Below are 16796 nucleotides of genomic sequence, written 5' to 3' on the forward strand. Positions count from 1 at the left end.
TTTTGTCTGTAGTAGATTTACTCAGCACTGTTACAGAAACCAGGAGAGGTAAAGTTAAATTGACTGCGGCTTCTGACCAAACTAACTTGAGTTTTTATGTACTACAAACAGATCAATGTAGCTCATGGTTGAACCTGCAAAATGGCACTGAACTGTAAGGGGAGCATAAGACTGGTCTTTAAAATGGATTTATTGGCTTGGCTTCCAGTGTACAAGCATGGTATCTGCTAAAGACTAAACATCTGTAAAACTGACTGCCTTAATGAATTCTTCTAGTAATCACTAAGGGAAACATGCTGAGGCAGCCAAAAAATGTAAACTGTATTATTAACACCAGTTTCCAGCAATTATTTCACAATGTTAGAGGAACATAAGAATTTCAGCAGCAGCCAGCAAGCTTTAAAAAATGGTATCCAGATTATACTGTGGCTACTCTGAAAATTGAGATACCTTATCCACCTTTCATCAGTTAACAATAACTGACAATCAGCAACACGTACCTGTTGGTATGGCAATGTGAGTTTAAATACACAGACTGTATCTCATGCTTATACTCATGTTAACTTTGCTTATGAAACATTTGAGTAGCAGGATCAAAAGCATGTATCAGTTATAAATAAATCAGTTGTAAATAACTGACAGAATTAAAACTATTGAAATTCTAAATAAATTTTTCCAAAGCTGTTCAGGATTCTCAAACATCTCCAGATAACCACTAAAATTTACTACTTTTCTACCCAAGGGAAGCAATGCTTTCTTCATAATATATCAAGAATATCTTCTTTAATCCAATTCTGTAGGCTTTTCTAATATGTCAAAGTAAATAGTCACCACTATTAATAACAACTCCATGAATCACACTTCAGGGATTATTATACATAAAATATCTAGATAACATTAAGATATAGGCATTGCTTTTTCTTCTTTATTTTTTTCTTTTTAGTCAAAACCCACTAATGCTTCTGAATTACGATAAAACTACAAATCCTTCCAGTTTCCAGCACAGCTAATTTGCAGGGAGCAAAAAAAACCAGATTATTTTTAGCCCCTTTCATTTTAGTATGACATTTCACAGAACGCATTCACTGTATCCATCAACACATGTTGCTCATTTGTTGATGTCTTCTCCTACACTCTCCTCACCATTCTGCAGTGGAATGCTTTCTCACTGAGCAGATAACTTTATTTCTGAGCTTACAGCAAAGCATTTTCTTCTCACACAGGCATTTGAGTCAGTTTCCTGATAACACAGTCAAATTACTATCAGCCCCAGGAACAATAAACCCACTACTCTAGTGCACTAGTACATTACCTCCGAGGCAACATGCATTCTCTCAAGATTGCCTCAGAATTTCCCCACCCAATCATTTTAAGCAAATTACAGATGCCTGGAGCAGCTATCTGCAGGCAGCATACACATGACTGACTCAGTTCCCATCAATACCATTACCTTGCAGGCTTAGAAAGATGATATAACAAAAACACATTCTTAGGCAAGAGTGAATTTCAGAGGAGAAAGATTACTCTAAAATATAAACACCAAGAGATTCTGTTGATTAGGTTGAGATAAAGACCATAACACAACACCAACACAACTGAACTGAGCATCACACATCTAAATGCACACAGAATACTTCTACAGTTCATGCTCTCCAAATAACAAACATTTTTTAGCTCCACTCACAGTGGGGATGAGTTTGCTACCTCAAGTACGTCATGAGGTGTATCAATTAATGATTTTTACTGAGAAGTCTCCAAAATTCAGAGGGAAAATCTCAAAATTCCAATGCAATCAGCGTTTTTGCCATTCCCTCTCACAACTGAGACAATGTTCTTAATGCTCGTTAGACACACACATAAACGAGATACTTTTAAGCACTAGCATAAATATGCCAGAAGTTTGTTGTTTACAGTGTTTTTAAACATCTGCTCAGTCACTTATGGCCTCAATTGTATGAATTTCAGCCTCACTGTGCACTGTGCATTTAATGTTTTCTATGCTGCTATTTTTCACTAATTCTACTAATAGCAAATTTCATGTATTTTCATTTTCAGTGTAAAAAAATCACAGATAAAAGGACTTCTATTACAAGCTTTGCAGCAGATGTGCATTAACAGTGATCCAAATATGAATGCAGCGAAAAAGACAAGTGGCAAGAAAAATGAGAAAACTAAACTAGAAATAGTTGCCTTGCATTTCTACTATTCATTTAAAAGATTACAACTGTGATTCTGCTCAAGATTAGTGACAGCCATAATAACGAATTGTCTATATATATAATGTTAATGTACAGTTCTCATTTTCAGTTCCCTCTTGTTGAATTCTGATTTTGAACTTAATACTATAGAGAATGTTTGAGATCTCCTTGTGTTCATAAGTCCTTTATTATTATAAAAAATAAGGAAGTCTCCCATTAAACACTGCTCCAAAGTGTTTAAAACTGTGGCTTAAACCAGGACATATACACCCGCACATATACAGTCATGTGATCTTTCTGTCTTCACTTTTAAAAGTTACCAGCCTTTTTGGTTGCAAATGGCATTTCAGAGTCGAACCCTTAAGATTGTCTCCAAATCCCACCATTTGCAATCTAGCAGCTCATTTGGAAATGGTAGAGTAAGTACCAGGAGTGATGTGTATTTCCTGAAAAATAGCACTCAAAAGCAGAGACTTACGACAGCGTACATTCAACTCCTCTCTCTTATTCTTCTCACTCACCTTCTTCATGTCTACCATGTCCCGTTTAAAGCAAATCTGAATCTTTCTTTCCCAGATTAAAATTTTTGGCAAATGATTATTTTAAGAAAATAGATGGATGAGATTTCAGTAGCACAGTACACTCGACTCCTGAAACAATTTCATTATATCAATGCTTAGTTCAGTTCATCAGCATTGTAATTTTTACATAATTGCATTAATATTTATCCAGTCCCATTACTCCCCATTTCTTGAAAGAATAGCCATTATATTGTACATAATATTTTTAATAATATGTTGAGCTGCAGGATATTTTAAAGTCTCCTATTTTGTTTCATAAATACTTTCCTGTTTTCTAAAAAATAATTTTAAAATTCATAATATGGAATAATCATGAAAGAAGTAAAATTGTTTCCAAATCTTGTTGCTTTAGCTCTATACATCCATCCACATCAGCACAGGTATTTAAATAAAAAATGATCTCTGAAATGCTCCAGTTTATCCAGTTTATGAATGAAGTAACTCTACTCTGCAAAAAGCATGAAAATTGTATATTCCAATTAGAAGTTATACAGTTCCGATCACTGTATGGTTTGTCCAAGGGACAAAATATAAAGAATTCTTTTAATTCCAGTTAGAAAAAGCATTTTGGGGGAGAAATTTCTGTGCTGGTCAGACTTGCCTTTAATTGCAGCATGTACCATCCATTTCAGTACAGAACATCTCCAAGCAACTTGAACAGATTTAATGTGAAGATCTCCTCTAACATAAATTCAGATCAAAAGTCCTTTACAGGTCTTCCTTAGTGGAATAGCACTAACTTCATGGTCTGCTTTTAAATATTTCACTCATGTTAAGTAGCTTGGTCAGTTACATCCCATGAAGAAAACAACAGAATGATTCTTCTTTTCCAGCTTTTCAAATTTAGCACATAGAAAGCATCTCAATTCAACAGTTTGAATTAATACATCTTGCGCTGACAAAGACATTGATTAGTGCAGCATAGCTGACACGTATTTCTAACAAACATTTTCTAAAGAATACAGAATTATTTGCCCTTTTCTATTTCTCAACTCAAAACACAGAGGCTATTTTGTAATGTATATAACATAATGGATCCCCACTGGAGAGCTGGAAGGCAAACTTTTGCAGAGACAAATCATAGATCGAGTGCAAAGAGAACTGCAAGAAGTGTTGATGTGCGGTCTTAGTTCATGTCAGTAACTAAATTCTAGCAGCAGATGGGAATCTCCTTGGAACAACTTAAAAACATACAGCCAGGTCTAAATAATCAATAAACACTTAACTCTCACCAGATAAGTGAAAAACATGAGTAGATTAGGATAACTTTTGAAAATGCCATACAGTCATTCTGAAATGACTTGGGGATATGGCCAGCTTGGGTGCAGAAGCAGCTTTTAATGTGAGGCTGGAGCCAGCATGGCTTTCCTGTGGTGTTGTGGTTTGAGCCCAGCTCAAATACATCAACATTATCTCATGTTCAGCAAGGCCAGTGTCAGTTCAAGTTACTGAATTAATAGACCCATCCCAGCCCTGTGTTCCACTCTAACATTTCCACTCCTTGTTCTAAAACCACAATGAGGAAAAACTTCAATAAATCCATCTCAGTTACAGAAGGACATACTGATTTGAGTTAGCTTCAGAATCAGTACAATCACATTCCCAAAGCATTGCATCTGAGGTAGAAAATCTTGACTCATGTTTGTTCCCATAATCATCATCATTTATCCGTAGACTGGATAAATTACCTGCTAATACAACTTCTCTAATAGCAATTTTCACACTAATTGGCTAAACTTATTCAATTACAGTATATTTCTATTATTTTGCAATGACTTTTAGATGTTAATATGTAGAATTTTTATTTATAGAGATGTATACAGTGAATGTGATGTTACATTTTACAGTGTAGCAATATTTATCTATAATTATCTTTACTTATTCAGATTTCTGCATGGAATGCAAAGTCTACTAACTGAAGAGATAAAGTCTTTCCTTTCTTCTCAGCCATTGGAAAATATTCTTTGAAGAAAATGAGTGGTGCAAGTGTCATGTTTCACCTGAACCACCTTCCTCCAAAGACCTGGGAAAATCTTAATTTCATATATTCTCCTGTTTTTACATGAAACTAAACTCCATACCTTCCTGCTGATTTGGTGTGAAAATGAAAGAGTGCAGGTCACAATAAAGAAACAGTCTCTAAAGGAGACAAGATGAATTTATAAACTGCAGCATTACCAAATGTCATTTATCATTATTCATGTTTTTCCTACATACATTAATTTGTATAATATCCCTACATAGTAAAAGTAGCCCATTTTACCAACAACATATAATATGCAAATAAAAAGCAGAAGAGTGAGTACAAAATAAGTACTTTTGATATGTTACAACTTATAATTAAATGCAGTCATAACTGCAACAGAATTTATTTTGCTAAAACAAGAGATCAATAGTAAACCTTAAACTCACTAGCAAGTTTGCTATTCAAGGTATATGTTATATGAGAAAAGCATAGAGAAAAGAATGCACAATTGCTACAGTTTCTCTTGTTTGTGTTCTTTTAGCTTTAAGATAATGATGGAACAATGAAAGTAATAATTCAGTCTGATTGAGAAATCTGTGTACCACCTAAATTGCTTTTTGTTGTTTGACAGAACCAACTATTTCAAGTGTTTGTATCAGCTACAAAGTACATATCCCCAGTTAGTGAGATCATTACAGACACCATCATTAACATAGTCACACCAATTGTGATAGTTTGTCTGCTTTCTAATGACCACGTTTACTGACTTCACCTTAGTTTAATCCAAGATGTCGTGTGTCCAAATTGCTTAGTATCTGACAATTCAGTTAATCATGTAACTTAATAGATGCCATAACTCAAGCAGTTTGTTTCCATACAAAGACACATGCATTATTTGTTTCAACTTCTTTTCAAAGTTGAAAGAGATTTCATAAAAACGAAGTAGTACAAACAGCAAGTGGTTACAAATCCAAGCACAGCATGTATGTTCTTTATTGAGCAGTTCACTCTTATGGATAGAAATAACATATAATTTTCATACAATTTTATTAAAATTCTTATCATTTATTTATCTAATTTTCATAAAAGTTCAAAGTTTTTAAAAACAAAACTTAGTCCTCCTTAAACTGCAGTGTTATTAAGTGACATGGTAAAGTGGTATCGTTAGCCTAAATAATTTTGTTCAATTACTAATATATGTTGAGAGGAAAAAGAAAAGGAAAAAAAAAAAAAAAAAAAGGAACTTAAAGACCCTTGTTTCTTTCTAATTATTTAATAATACATTATCCAGCTAGGAGTTACATTCATTATATTAAATTAAGACATCCTGCTCAATTGGAGTATTAGACTAAGAACTCAAAAGATTAGATCTCCTCAATTTTTATTTTGAACCCTTACCGTATTTAATGACAATTCTTCAAAGAGATGAGGAGAATCCAAACAAATTTTAAAAACCTCTTTATAAACAAGGAGATCAAAATTCATAACACATAAGACTTTCACTTAGGATGATTCTGAACAAAATAGCATTTGAATTAAACACTTCCAAGAAGACGAAAAATCTTGATTCAAAAAAACAGAACAAAATATATTTTTACAACACATTTCTCAAGCTTGTAAAACTTGGAAGAAAAAAATTACTCATGGAAACTGTTTAAGGAAATGAGTAAAGCACTACACAAAATGTGTTTCTAGCTGTGATGAGCTATTTTTGCATTTATACTTTTATCACTTTCTTAACCTGTTTTTCTTTAGACATTCTTACCAAATGTTACTTCTCCATTTCCACTCTTGTCAAATAACTGAAAAGCAACAATGAATATTGCATCTGGCGTACACAAAACAGATTCAAATGCCAAAAATTCTTGAAAGGAAATCAACCTACAAAGGAGAAAATACAGAAGTTATGAAGATTTTGATAGATTATACACAATATCAATGACATTTTGTGTTTGATGCTCTAAAAATTCTGGTCCAATTATTAAAATTAAATTCTAATACTCAAAAAGTAAGACTCTACACTAGAAATAAAGAGATGCTTTTTATATTTGAGCAGTTACTTAAGCTTTATGTGGCTCACTTTCTTGTACCAGAAGAGGACTGGAATTCTTCATATCTATCAACAACAAAACATAATCAATTTTCAGTACCTACTATTTACTAGCTCATAACTATAAATTTAAACAGACAGTACTTGATATATAAGAAGCCCACAAAAGTTCTATCAGTATGAAATTCAAAGGTCTGTCATTATATTAATAATTTTTATATTTCTCATGAGAAAGAAAAGCATTTAATGGAAGTATAGGAAGATACTATACAATATATATACTCTTAAAGCAACATACCCATAATAAAGTTATACTTTACTATGTATGTATTAAGAAAAAAAATTGCACCTCAGAAATTACATGAACTTTGAGGTCATATAAGCAAAGAAAGGACAGGAGAGAAAGAAACAACAAGAACGTTTGGATAGTTAAGACATGACCAAGGAAGCTAAGGATTTGAGTGTAACATTCTATCACAAGACAATGAGCTGTGTATGTGAGACATTCACCATACAGAAAAACGCAACTTGGGATGCATCAGGAGACCTGTTTTTAGTCGAGATGAGAAGCAGCAGTATCACCAGACAGGGTTCTCACGACATCTCTGGAACGCTGCATACAAACCAAAGTCCTCATTTTCAACACATACAAACTCAGACTTGAATGGATGCACAGATAATATGACAATCACAAAGAATTCCTCCAGAGAAACTCAGTTTATTGTGACAAGTAGAAAAAAAAAAAAGATGGGATCCTACATAAGAAAAGCTACAGCAAGACAAGCCTCATGTCAGAAGATAAATGATCCTGATGGCACAAAAGAACAAAACTGCACTGTGTATCCATAAAGATACATAGTGCGGGCATATACCATGGCCTTTAAAATAGTGCAAGCAAAATCCCTAGTTTTAAAAACACAACTAGATTGATGAGAATTTTCCACTCAGTTTTAGGCTCTTGAGGACAGCCATAAGTGACAGCATATCTGTTTTAACACTGAATAAATTATCAGTGGGAATAAGAATTTTCAACATCTTAAAAATTAAATAAAAATTTACTACTTCATTAGATGCCATTAAAACAAGTAGATACAAGTAGATATCTCTTTCATTAAATGTACATAATTGATCCAAATTTATAAAAGGAACTCTTTAGGAGATTTGATAGTACATTTTGTAATTTTCATAGAAAATCGTTAGCTTGTAATTATTACTTTATACATGGATTGTTTATTGTTAAACATGTATAAAATCCTCTTAGGGGGGAAAAAAATCAAGCCATTCATTAGTTTACATTGCCTTTCTCTGTCAAAGTATATGCAAAGTAGAGCTGAGATACTTTAAACAAGATCGTGTACTTTAACATACATGCATATATACAGTATACAGAAAATACAGAAATAAATACGACTTTGGAACAAATTAAAACATAGAAAATATAGAGCTACATTACTAATTTCTCACATTATCCATAAAATCAAAGATGAGAAAATGGTTCTCCAGATGCAAAGTCAACTTCATGCAAAGAATGAGCCTGTTAGATAAAGGTCTAGTATTAAAAGAAATTTAATATTCTTCAAGATAAATGGGAATAATCATATTTCCAAACACATCTCACATACAAACACAATTCTAATGTTAATTCTTAACCAGGAAGGTTTATAACAGAAAAAATCAAGTGATGATCCCTGTAGAATTCATTCTTGTAGAAGCCTGAAAGAAATCATTCTCCAGAGGGCTCCCTTTAACAGTGCCTACAGCAAAAGGAGACAGACACATCCAACTTCCTTTCTATATATTCAGCTCGCAATGTCTAAAAGCAGGAATATTTCCAGCAGTCCACCATTATCAGGGTGAAAATAACGAAAGCTAGATTAAATGGAACAAAGGAGCTCCCCATCCAAACACTGTTCAAGCATCATTCTGTGAACCTGCTGTATTAAAGAGTCCGTAACAATATCAAATCACTCATCTCTCATTTTATTGGTACCATTTTTAAAAAATTCCATTCCTATTATTTCTTCTGTACTGTCACTCTTCCAAAGCACAACAAATAAGCCACATGTTTACAATTATTCTATCCTTCCTTGTTTCCTACTACAATGTTTTACTCTTTACCCGCACAACACATTTTGGACATAACATATCCTTGCTGTGACTGTACATTAAATGAAACATTGGCTCTTTCTTCAGGAGTTCACTGAAGAACACACTTCCAAACTCTAAGAACGATATGCTGATAGGCAGAGTAGCCAGAAACAGGCAATTAAAAGGTAGAATCTGAAATGACTACTGAAATTTTACTGGTTTGGAGGAAGAAGAACTTTTTTGTATTTTAAAACTTGTCTGTCTACAATATCAGATAGGACTTATGTAACTGAGAAGGTGGTTTTGACACATACTTACATATGAGTCCATTATTAATAAAGAATATGTACTCTAACCCTAATTTAAAAAGTAGTGCCAGCAACCTGTGATACAGGAATGCTTAATAGTAGCATCAGTGAAATTCCACTGCATTTAACATATAACAGACGACTATAATTTAGACCTCACCTAGCAAGCCTGGCAGATTTTGAAAACAGATACAGGAGTGAAATTTCACAACGGGACCAAAGCTTCTCAATTACTTGCTGAGTGACCTTGGGCTGCCTTCTGATTTACGAATGTCTGTATGGAGTAAGACTGATGATACTTCCTTAGACTTTATAAATTAACTTTTAAGACCTTGGAAAGATGTAATGTATTACCGGAATTCAGCAGAAGACTACAATAATTATTAATGCTGCAGATTAAATTCCCTGTACTGATGATGCAGGATTTTGGCATATTACAGCTAGCTCTAAAAGGAGTAATATAAATGCAGAAATGAGTAAACCAGTGACAACATGGGTATAGTACTCTTCACATGAATTAAAGAGTAGAGAAATACAAATTAAAACACTTAAGAGAATACATTTCAGACAAGTATCAACAGGTACACGTTCAGTGTTTCCATACAGAAGTAGATGGAGCACACTTACCCATATCTGATTACCTCACTTCCAACATTACCCAGACTAAAAAAAGAACTAAGAAAAGCTTATATTCACAGAGAGAACAAGAACAAAAAAAAAGATGTCTCATTGTCAAGTTTTGTTGTAGCAATAAAACAAATTACTGACTTCTTACTGTAAGAAAGGTCCTTTTATATAACATTTTCTGAAGAAATGAACACCTTAAAAGACAATCAACAACTTTCAGAGAAACAAGGTACTCAACATATTAATTTAGCAGTCGCTAGTCAGACTACTATTTTAACAAATGTGTACATTTTCCATCTGTGCATTTTCAAACTGAGCACTTTCAATCTGAAACAACACAACAAACTGCTGCCATGTATTACAAGCAGTGAGACAAGTTATTTGGATTTATCAAACATATATATGTAAGTACATATTTCATTTATTATCAAAATGCTGCAACTTTATTTTTGGAAGCTATCATGTAACATTATGTCAAACAGAAGATTCCATATTTGTCACTTAGTATAAAATGTATGCAGCATATAAAATTCTGTTTGGAAAGCACAGACACTGTGCAAGTTGCTCAGGATGCTGTGCAAACTAATAAAAAGTTCTTAAAATATAGGAAAACAAAAACATTTAAGTGATTTCAAGGGTCAGGTTCAGACTCATAAAACCAAGGAAGTTAAGGGACTTTCAATTGAATATAAATTGCACCTATTTACACATTTTATATTAACTGCAACTTTCTATCTCTTGTCTATAATGCACCCACTTCTTTCTGCAGTTTTGACCTCTGATTTGTCTTGATCTTTTCACTTAAAAAATGGCCATACTTGCATACAGCAAAAGAAAATTCTTCTTTGAAGACAAATAGGTTAGAGGGCGCTACCTCACTGGAATGCACATTTAATATATAGTTTCAGAAAGAAGTCTAAAAGCAAGTACTATCACCTATAAGCAATGCCAATAAAACTTTATGTGGTGTGACCTCATCTGGATTAGGCAAACGCCTTCTTACTTCATACATCATTAGTGTCTCTCTTTCCTAATATCCAGAACTCTAATTTAAAAAAAAAAAGATCCCAGTTGTTTGATATGAATCGTGCTCCTTTTCCACGTTTAATTGTGTGTACTAGGGACTCATAGTATCTAGTCATGGATGTGAGCACACAGACAATAACTTCTGCAAAGCAGTCACACTGTGTTAAACTTATTTGCAGTATATCTTCCTCTGCATTTGCAGTAATTTCCAAATCTCCTTTAAAAGTGAACTCTACACTGTTAATCATTGTCTCTTTTTCCTCAAGTTCCACAAATGTAGCCTACTGCACTTGAAGAGAAAAACAAAACTTATCTAATTAGGCTTGAAGAATAATAAAATCAATAATTCACTTTAGAAGATGAAATTACCAAAGAAATACTCATTTATCAATGCATTACAGGCTTCTAATGGAAAACAAAATTCTCACCCATCTTTAGTTTGATCAGCCACTCCAGCCAACAGCTGTACTGTTTTAGGATTGTAACGTGGATCTGTATAAAGTCCTAGGTATTTCTGCACAAAATCTTCAGGGGTCATGTAATGCTCCCCATCTTTCTCAACGCTGGCATACTAGAGAGATAACAAGAAAACAAAGCCACACAAAAATTAATCCATTTAGATGTTAATTATCAGTGATGACCAAATCAGCATCTTTATTGAACATCACCCAAATAGTGCAGCTAAATACAACTGCTCTGAAATTAAAGGATATGGTTAATATAAGCAATTGTGTTGCAATACTAGTTGGCCATATTATCCCTGTGGAATAATGGATCCACATCAGGATCAATATCTTCTAAAAAAAGGACAATCATGTATTTTCATAAATGCTCAGGTAATTGTACGTATTTACAACTACAGCTTTACATTTGCACTATGAAAACAGCACAAAATTCCTCTCCAAGTTTCTAGTACAAGACATCTTCTAATTATCTGATCCTAATCACTCACAGTTACTGTACATACCTATCAAACTACCTGTCTTCTCCTTTCGTGAAAAATCATTTTTCAGGTTCACGTTTGTCCAGAAATGAACAGGTTTGGTGTTTCTCACTTAAATAAAAAATTCACTCACACATTAACTATCAAAAAGGTCAACTGAAATGTTTTAATTTGATTGTGCGAATTGATTTTACTAATGAATTTCAAGTCAAAAGCACACACAGGCTGAACAATTACATAATTTTAAAAAATATATTAATAATCCTAATCAAGAATAAAATAATCAAACATGTTTTTATTACTTGTACACCAAGACAACAGCAACTCATCTGTATTTTGACTACTTTACTGTCTGAAATAATGACCAGCTGTTATCAATATTAGCATAAAGTGAATTTTTCAGCATAAATTCCACAAACCTTAACTGTTCAGTTAGGCTGGATAATAGCCATGTTCAATAAAGAACATGAGAAGGTAGGAGCAGAAACAATCACAAATACATTTTACAAATCAGGCCCACTACTGAGTTACCAGAATCAAATAGTAATTAGTTATTATTGTAGATAATCAATACTGTCACCCCTCTTTTTATGCGCTTTGATCCAGAAGAACATATGGCTTATTTTCTTGCTATCCAGTCATACTTGATGACTTACATTCTCACTATCTACTGTCATCACTAAATATTAAAACAGAAACAGAAGTCCTGGCTTTCAATTCATTTGTACAAATGCAGTATACGTTCCTAGGCTCCAGCCACTGAAAGATGTCAACCTAAGAGTTCCTTGCAGAAAAGACAATGTCTACTTGTATGGAAAACTGTTAATAACAGCCTGAACCTCTGATTTGAGGCAAGTGATGGGTCAGCTGTGGGAGCACGTGTGAAGATAATTCAGCTGTGAGCTGGGTGTGAGCTTGACTCCACCTCCCCTAGATCTCATTTAAGGGCTGACCACCACTAAAGCAGCATCTCTTTCTGAAGATTGTTCCTGTGTGGAGTTTCTACAGTGAGCCTTAACATTGGTGAGCATCTTGACCACAAGCCTCAACATTGGTGAGTCTTTCCTATGTAACCTCTGGCTATCCATCTACTTTACCTTTGTATAATTAACAACTGTACACTGCTCCATTTCCCTGTGCTACAGTGTAATATTTACGTGAGGAAATCTGAACTTCAATCTACAGGCCTTACCTATCATTGCTTGTAACATTTCTACTATGTACTGTTTTATCTTGAGTCAGATGAGATAGGTTTTTGTGAAAGAGTAACATGGGCCCTTGCCAGGAATCCACAGGAATGATAACAGTAACAATGCCACCTATACAACACACCTGTTAAGCTGTAATATTCAGTTAGGATAAAAGAAATCACTTCTCTCTTACACTCCTTTTACCAAGTTCTGTCAGGATGCTGTTTCAGCACAGAGCATCAACATCCCCTCAGGCATCTCCCTTAGCTTCCCACAACTCCTCATCTCTACTACACCACATAGTTGTGGTAACAGATTTTTGTAAGACTACAGTAAATGTTTCATTCATCCATCATTAATGTGGATGACTTCCATGAAACAGGAACACAGAGCAATGGACAGGAATCCTGCAACTCAGCGCTGCTGCCCACATGATGATATGATGAAAGTGTGGCTTCACTGTAACAGCATGGAAAGGTTATCAGCCTCATACTGATATGACTAAAAAAGGTGTTATGAAGCACATCTTTGCAATACACAGATCATCTGGTTGAAGCTTTACAAATGAAGGACCACAGAATAAGAATGTTTTCAATGCTCATCATAAGGACGCCAGAATTCAATTGCGTGACAATTGAGGGTGCAACAAAGATAATAAAAAATCTAAAGGCTGTTGCCTTTTAAAATTCAGGCACAAACTTATCTATCATACATAATGAATTGTTAGAGTTAGGAGTACGGGGAATTCTGTCCTTTAATTATTTTAGTCTCAACATTTTTAACAGATACATTCAGCTCCATATGAGAAGGTCATGGTATTTTGAAAGAGCCTGGCCACAAGCCAATCAATGAAGGCCTGACAAAGCAGCTGGGCTATTCCCTTTTGGCACCTATTGACAAAGTCTGTCCTCAAGTGACACTTTCACCACACAACTTACATATCTTTTGCAACTAGACAAGGTAATTGTTAACTTTAATTTGCATATAAAATATGACATGCTAATTAATTTTTTCCTTTCCTCGGGCTTGAATTAGGTTTCAATTTATTAAAAAGAAAAAAATCTTACTGTATGTTTACAGAGAGCCTCAGGCACACGGTGAATTTTCATGACCTTTCTGTAAACCTCATCACAAAATACAAACACACCAAAACTCTATTTATACCACACAGTACGAGGTATCATCGCGCTTCTAGAAGCGATGCACAGTTTGAAAAACAGTTTTCAGGACATTTTTAAGGGCGGTGGGGAGAAGGTTTCCCATATGAAAACTTGAAAACATTATCATGCTTTTTTCTCCGCTTTGCTGAATAGGTTTCATTTACACTCAGCAGATGGAGAACAATTCAGCAGTTTTTCCTCAGGGTTGGCCAGATCTTGCTTAAGGAAAAAGAACGAAGGCTTGCTAATATATCTGTTAACTGTCATTCGATGTAAGACTTTGATCCTTCACTGGTCTGATTTTCTAATGTTATGGTTATCACTGAAGTCAGTGGTTATCAAACACCTAAGAGGTAATTTATTTGATGGTGTATGCACATGGCATTTTAACTGCATTCAACAGCTGGAGAATTAATTATATAGAATAGCGTGATATCTAGCTCATACAAGTAAAGCTTTACATTTTTAATGGTTTAAAATAAAATAAGTAGCAAGCTTCAGAAATTCTAAGAGAAAGGTAGAAGTCAAACATCTGGGAAGATATGCCTTAAACTCTGGCAGAGGAGGTGGCATTATCTTATTGGAGGATATGTATGAACAGGAGGAAATTTAAGTACACTCTCTAAGATTAAGGTCGACAACGAAGGGACCCAGAGCTCCCATCTTCCCTTGCAATCATTTCCAAGGGAAGCCAAATTTAGAAGGAATGCGCGCCCTTTAAATGAAGCTGACAGAACAGGCCTGCACCCTCAGGAAAGAGCACAACGTATCTGACCCATGAAGCGGGCAGCACTAACAGTATTTCATAACCGGACTCTACAGCTGATTCTTAGAAAGACTGGATTCTCTTCAGATTTTGTTAAAGTAGGCAACTAAGTTTGCTTGTTATTTATCAAAGCAAGAAAATAATATCATCTTCAATTAGAATCAATTCTGTAATTCTATAGGCTCTCTCCCCAAAAATATACAAACTCTTCCTACGCAACTGGGTGTCTGAGTAACTTGTCTTTTTTTTTAATGACAATCCTCAGGTACTCAAGGGGAGATGAGAGCTTTTGCACTTCTGATTCCTCAGGGCATCAACCTATAGACTCGTTGCTTTTTAGGCTGATAAAACAGACATTGTTGTATTGACAACTTCAAGATTAAGCTCCTCTCTACTTTTTCATGTATCACCAATGCCAAGGACTTCAAATACTTGTTTCCAGAAGTAAGTACATCTATTGACTAGAAGATTCATACTGAGTCTACTTATCCAAGTTGAATGGAGTATTTCTATATCACAATTCTTGTTGGTTTTTTTGTTTGTTTTTTGTTTTTTATTGCAATCCAACATGCAGAACTGTCTTCCTTGAAAGAGTTTATTAAAAGAGCAATGTGATGTTCCAGAAGCACATTTTTATACCATTTGTGTATTCCTTGTATTAAAAAAAAACTAAATGTCTCATCAACAATAAATGTATCTATGACAGAGTAACTTTAACTCGAAACTAATGTTTGGGCTCTTGTGGCTTGACTCCAAAATTCTAAATTTTAGCACTCAAACAACATTATGAGAATAATCTGTTCTACAGAAGCAAAGATCCCACCAAATGATGGCTGAAACGTGATGTCTCTCTTAGGCAAAAAGGTCTCTTCATCTACTTATTAGATACTAAGGTAGGACCAAAAGCTATGCCATAACAGAATTCGTTATTTATAGGATCATGAAGTCATTAAAGCTGGAAAAGACCACTAAAATCTAGACCAACTATCAACCTATCACCACCGTGCCCACTAACCCACATTTCCAAGTGCTGCATCTACTTCTTGAATAGCTCCAGGGATGGTGACTCTACTGCCTGCCTGGGCTGCCTGTTCCAATACCTCACTACTCTTTCTGACAAGGAGTTTTTCCTAATATCCAACATGAGCCTCCCCTGGCACAACTTAAGGCCATTCCCTCTGCTTCTACTGCTGTTAGCTGGGAAAAGACACTGACCACCACCTCACAACAACCTCCTTTCAGGTCACTGTAGGGAGTGACAAGACTTCTCCAGACTGAACAATCCATTCCCTCAGCTGCTCCCCATACACTTATGCTCTAGACCTTTCACTGCTTCACTGTCCTACTCTGGACATGTTCCATGGCCTTAATAGCTTTCACCCAAAAACTGAACACAGTAGTAATATTTATATATTATTTTCTTTTTTACAGAGTAAAATTACTTGAATATTGAGCAAAATATTCAACAGGAAAAAAAAGAGACACTGTGATTTTAGAAAAATCAGTAACCCAGCTATGGACCTAAAACAGCTGCTACTATTCTAGCCATCTATTTCAAACCTCAAAAGTTTTAGCATTGATTGGCTTTTCTCTTTAGGTTGACAGTCCACTGTAACTAAGAGGAGTGAATAAAACTTAACGCCATTATTCAGATAGAGTAAATTTAATTCCCTACATAAGAGGTAATACTATGAAATACATTAACCTTAACAAGAGTTATTCAAAATTCTACAAACAATGCCGACAGTCCATCCATTTGCAGGAGGATCACGGATGAACCTTACAGACAAGTCACGCAGCCATAGAAGTCAGGATCATGCAGAAGCGTATTAAAATAACCATACTTGGTTACAGTTGCAATCATTTCTGTTACAGGAATTTAGACAAGACTTC

At 34.6% G+C, this 16796-nt stretch overlaps 1 protein-coding gene across 7 annotated transcripts in view; it reads right to left on the reverse strand.

The window, feature by feature from the left end:
* Positions 1–16796, reverse strand: part of SLC25A12 (solute carrier family 25 member 12) — a 42863-nt gene that overhangs the window by 24698 nt on the left and 1369 nt on the right. For 4 of the 7 annotated variants that reach the window (XR_014947960.1, XM_085552524.1, XM_015868517.3 and 1 more), the window contains exons 3-4: positions 11273–11415; positions 6511–6626 (exon numbers count right to left, since the gene is read on the reverse strand). Coding sequence is in view for 4 of the 7 variants with exons in the window: in XM_015868516.3 (XP_015724002.1) it covers positions 6511–6626; positions 11273–11415 (259 nt within the window). In the remaining 3 variants the exon portion in view is untranslated. Of the gene's footprint in view, positions 1–6510; positions 6627–7305; positions 7409–11272; positions 11416–16796 lie in introns of all 7 variants that reach the window. The other 3 variants (XM_085552527.1, XM_085552528.1, XM_085552525.1) reach the window with 2 other exon arrangements.

This window comes from Coturnix japonica, chromosome 7, assembly GCF_054131305.1.
Source record: "Coturnix japonica strain WE chromosome 7, WE-NBRP24, whole genome shotgun sequence".
Classification (NCBI taxonomy): Eukaryota; Metazoa; Chordata; class Aves; order Galliformes; family Phasianidae; genus Coturnix; species Coturnix japonica.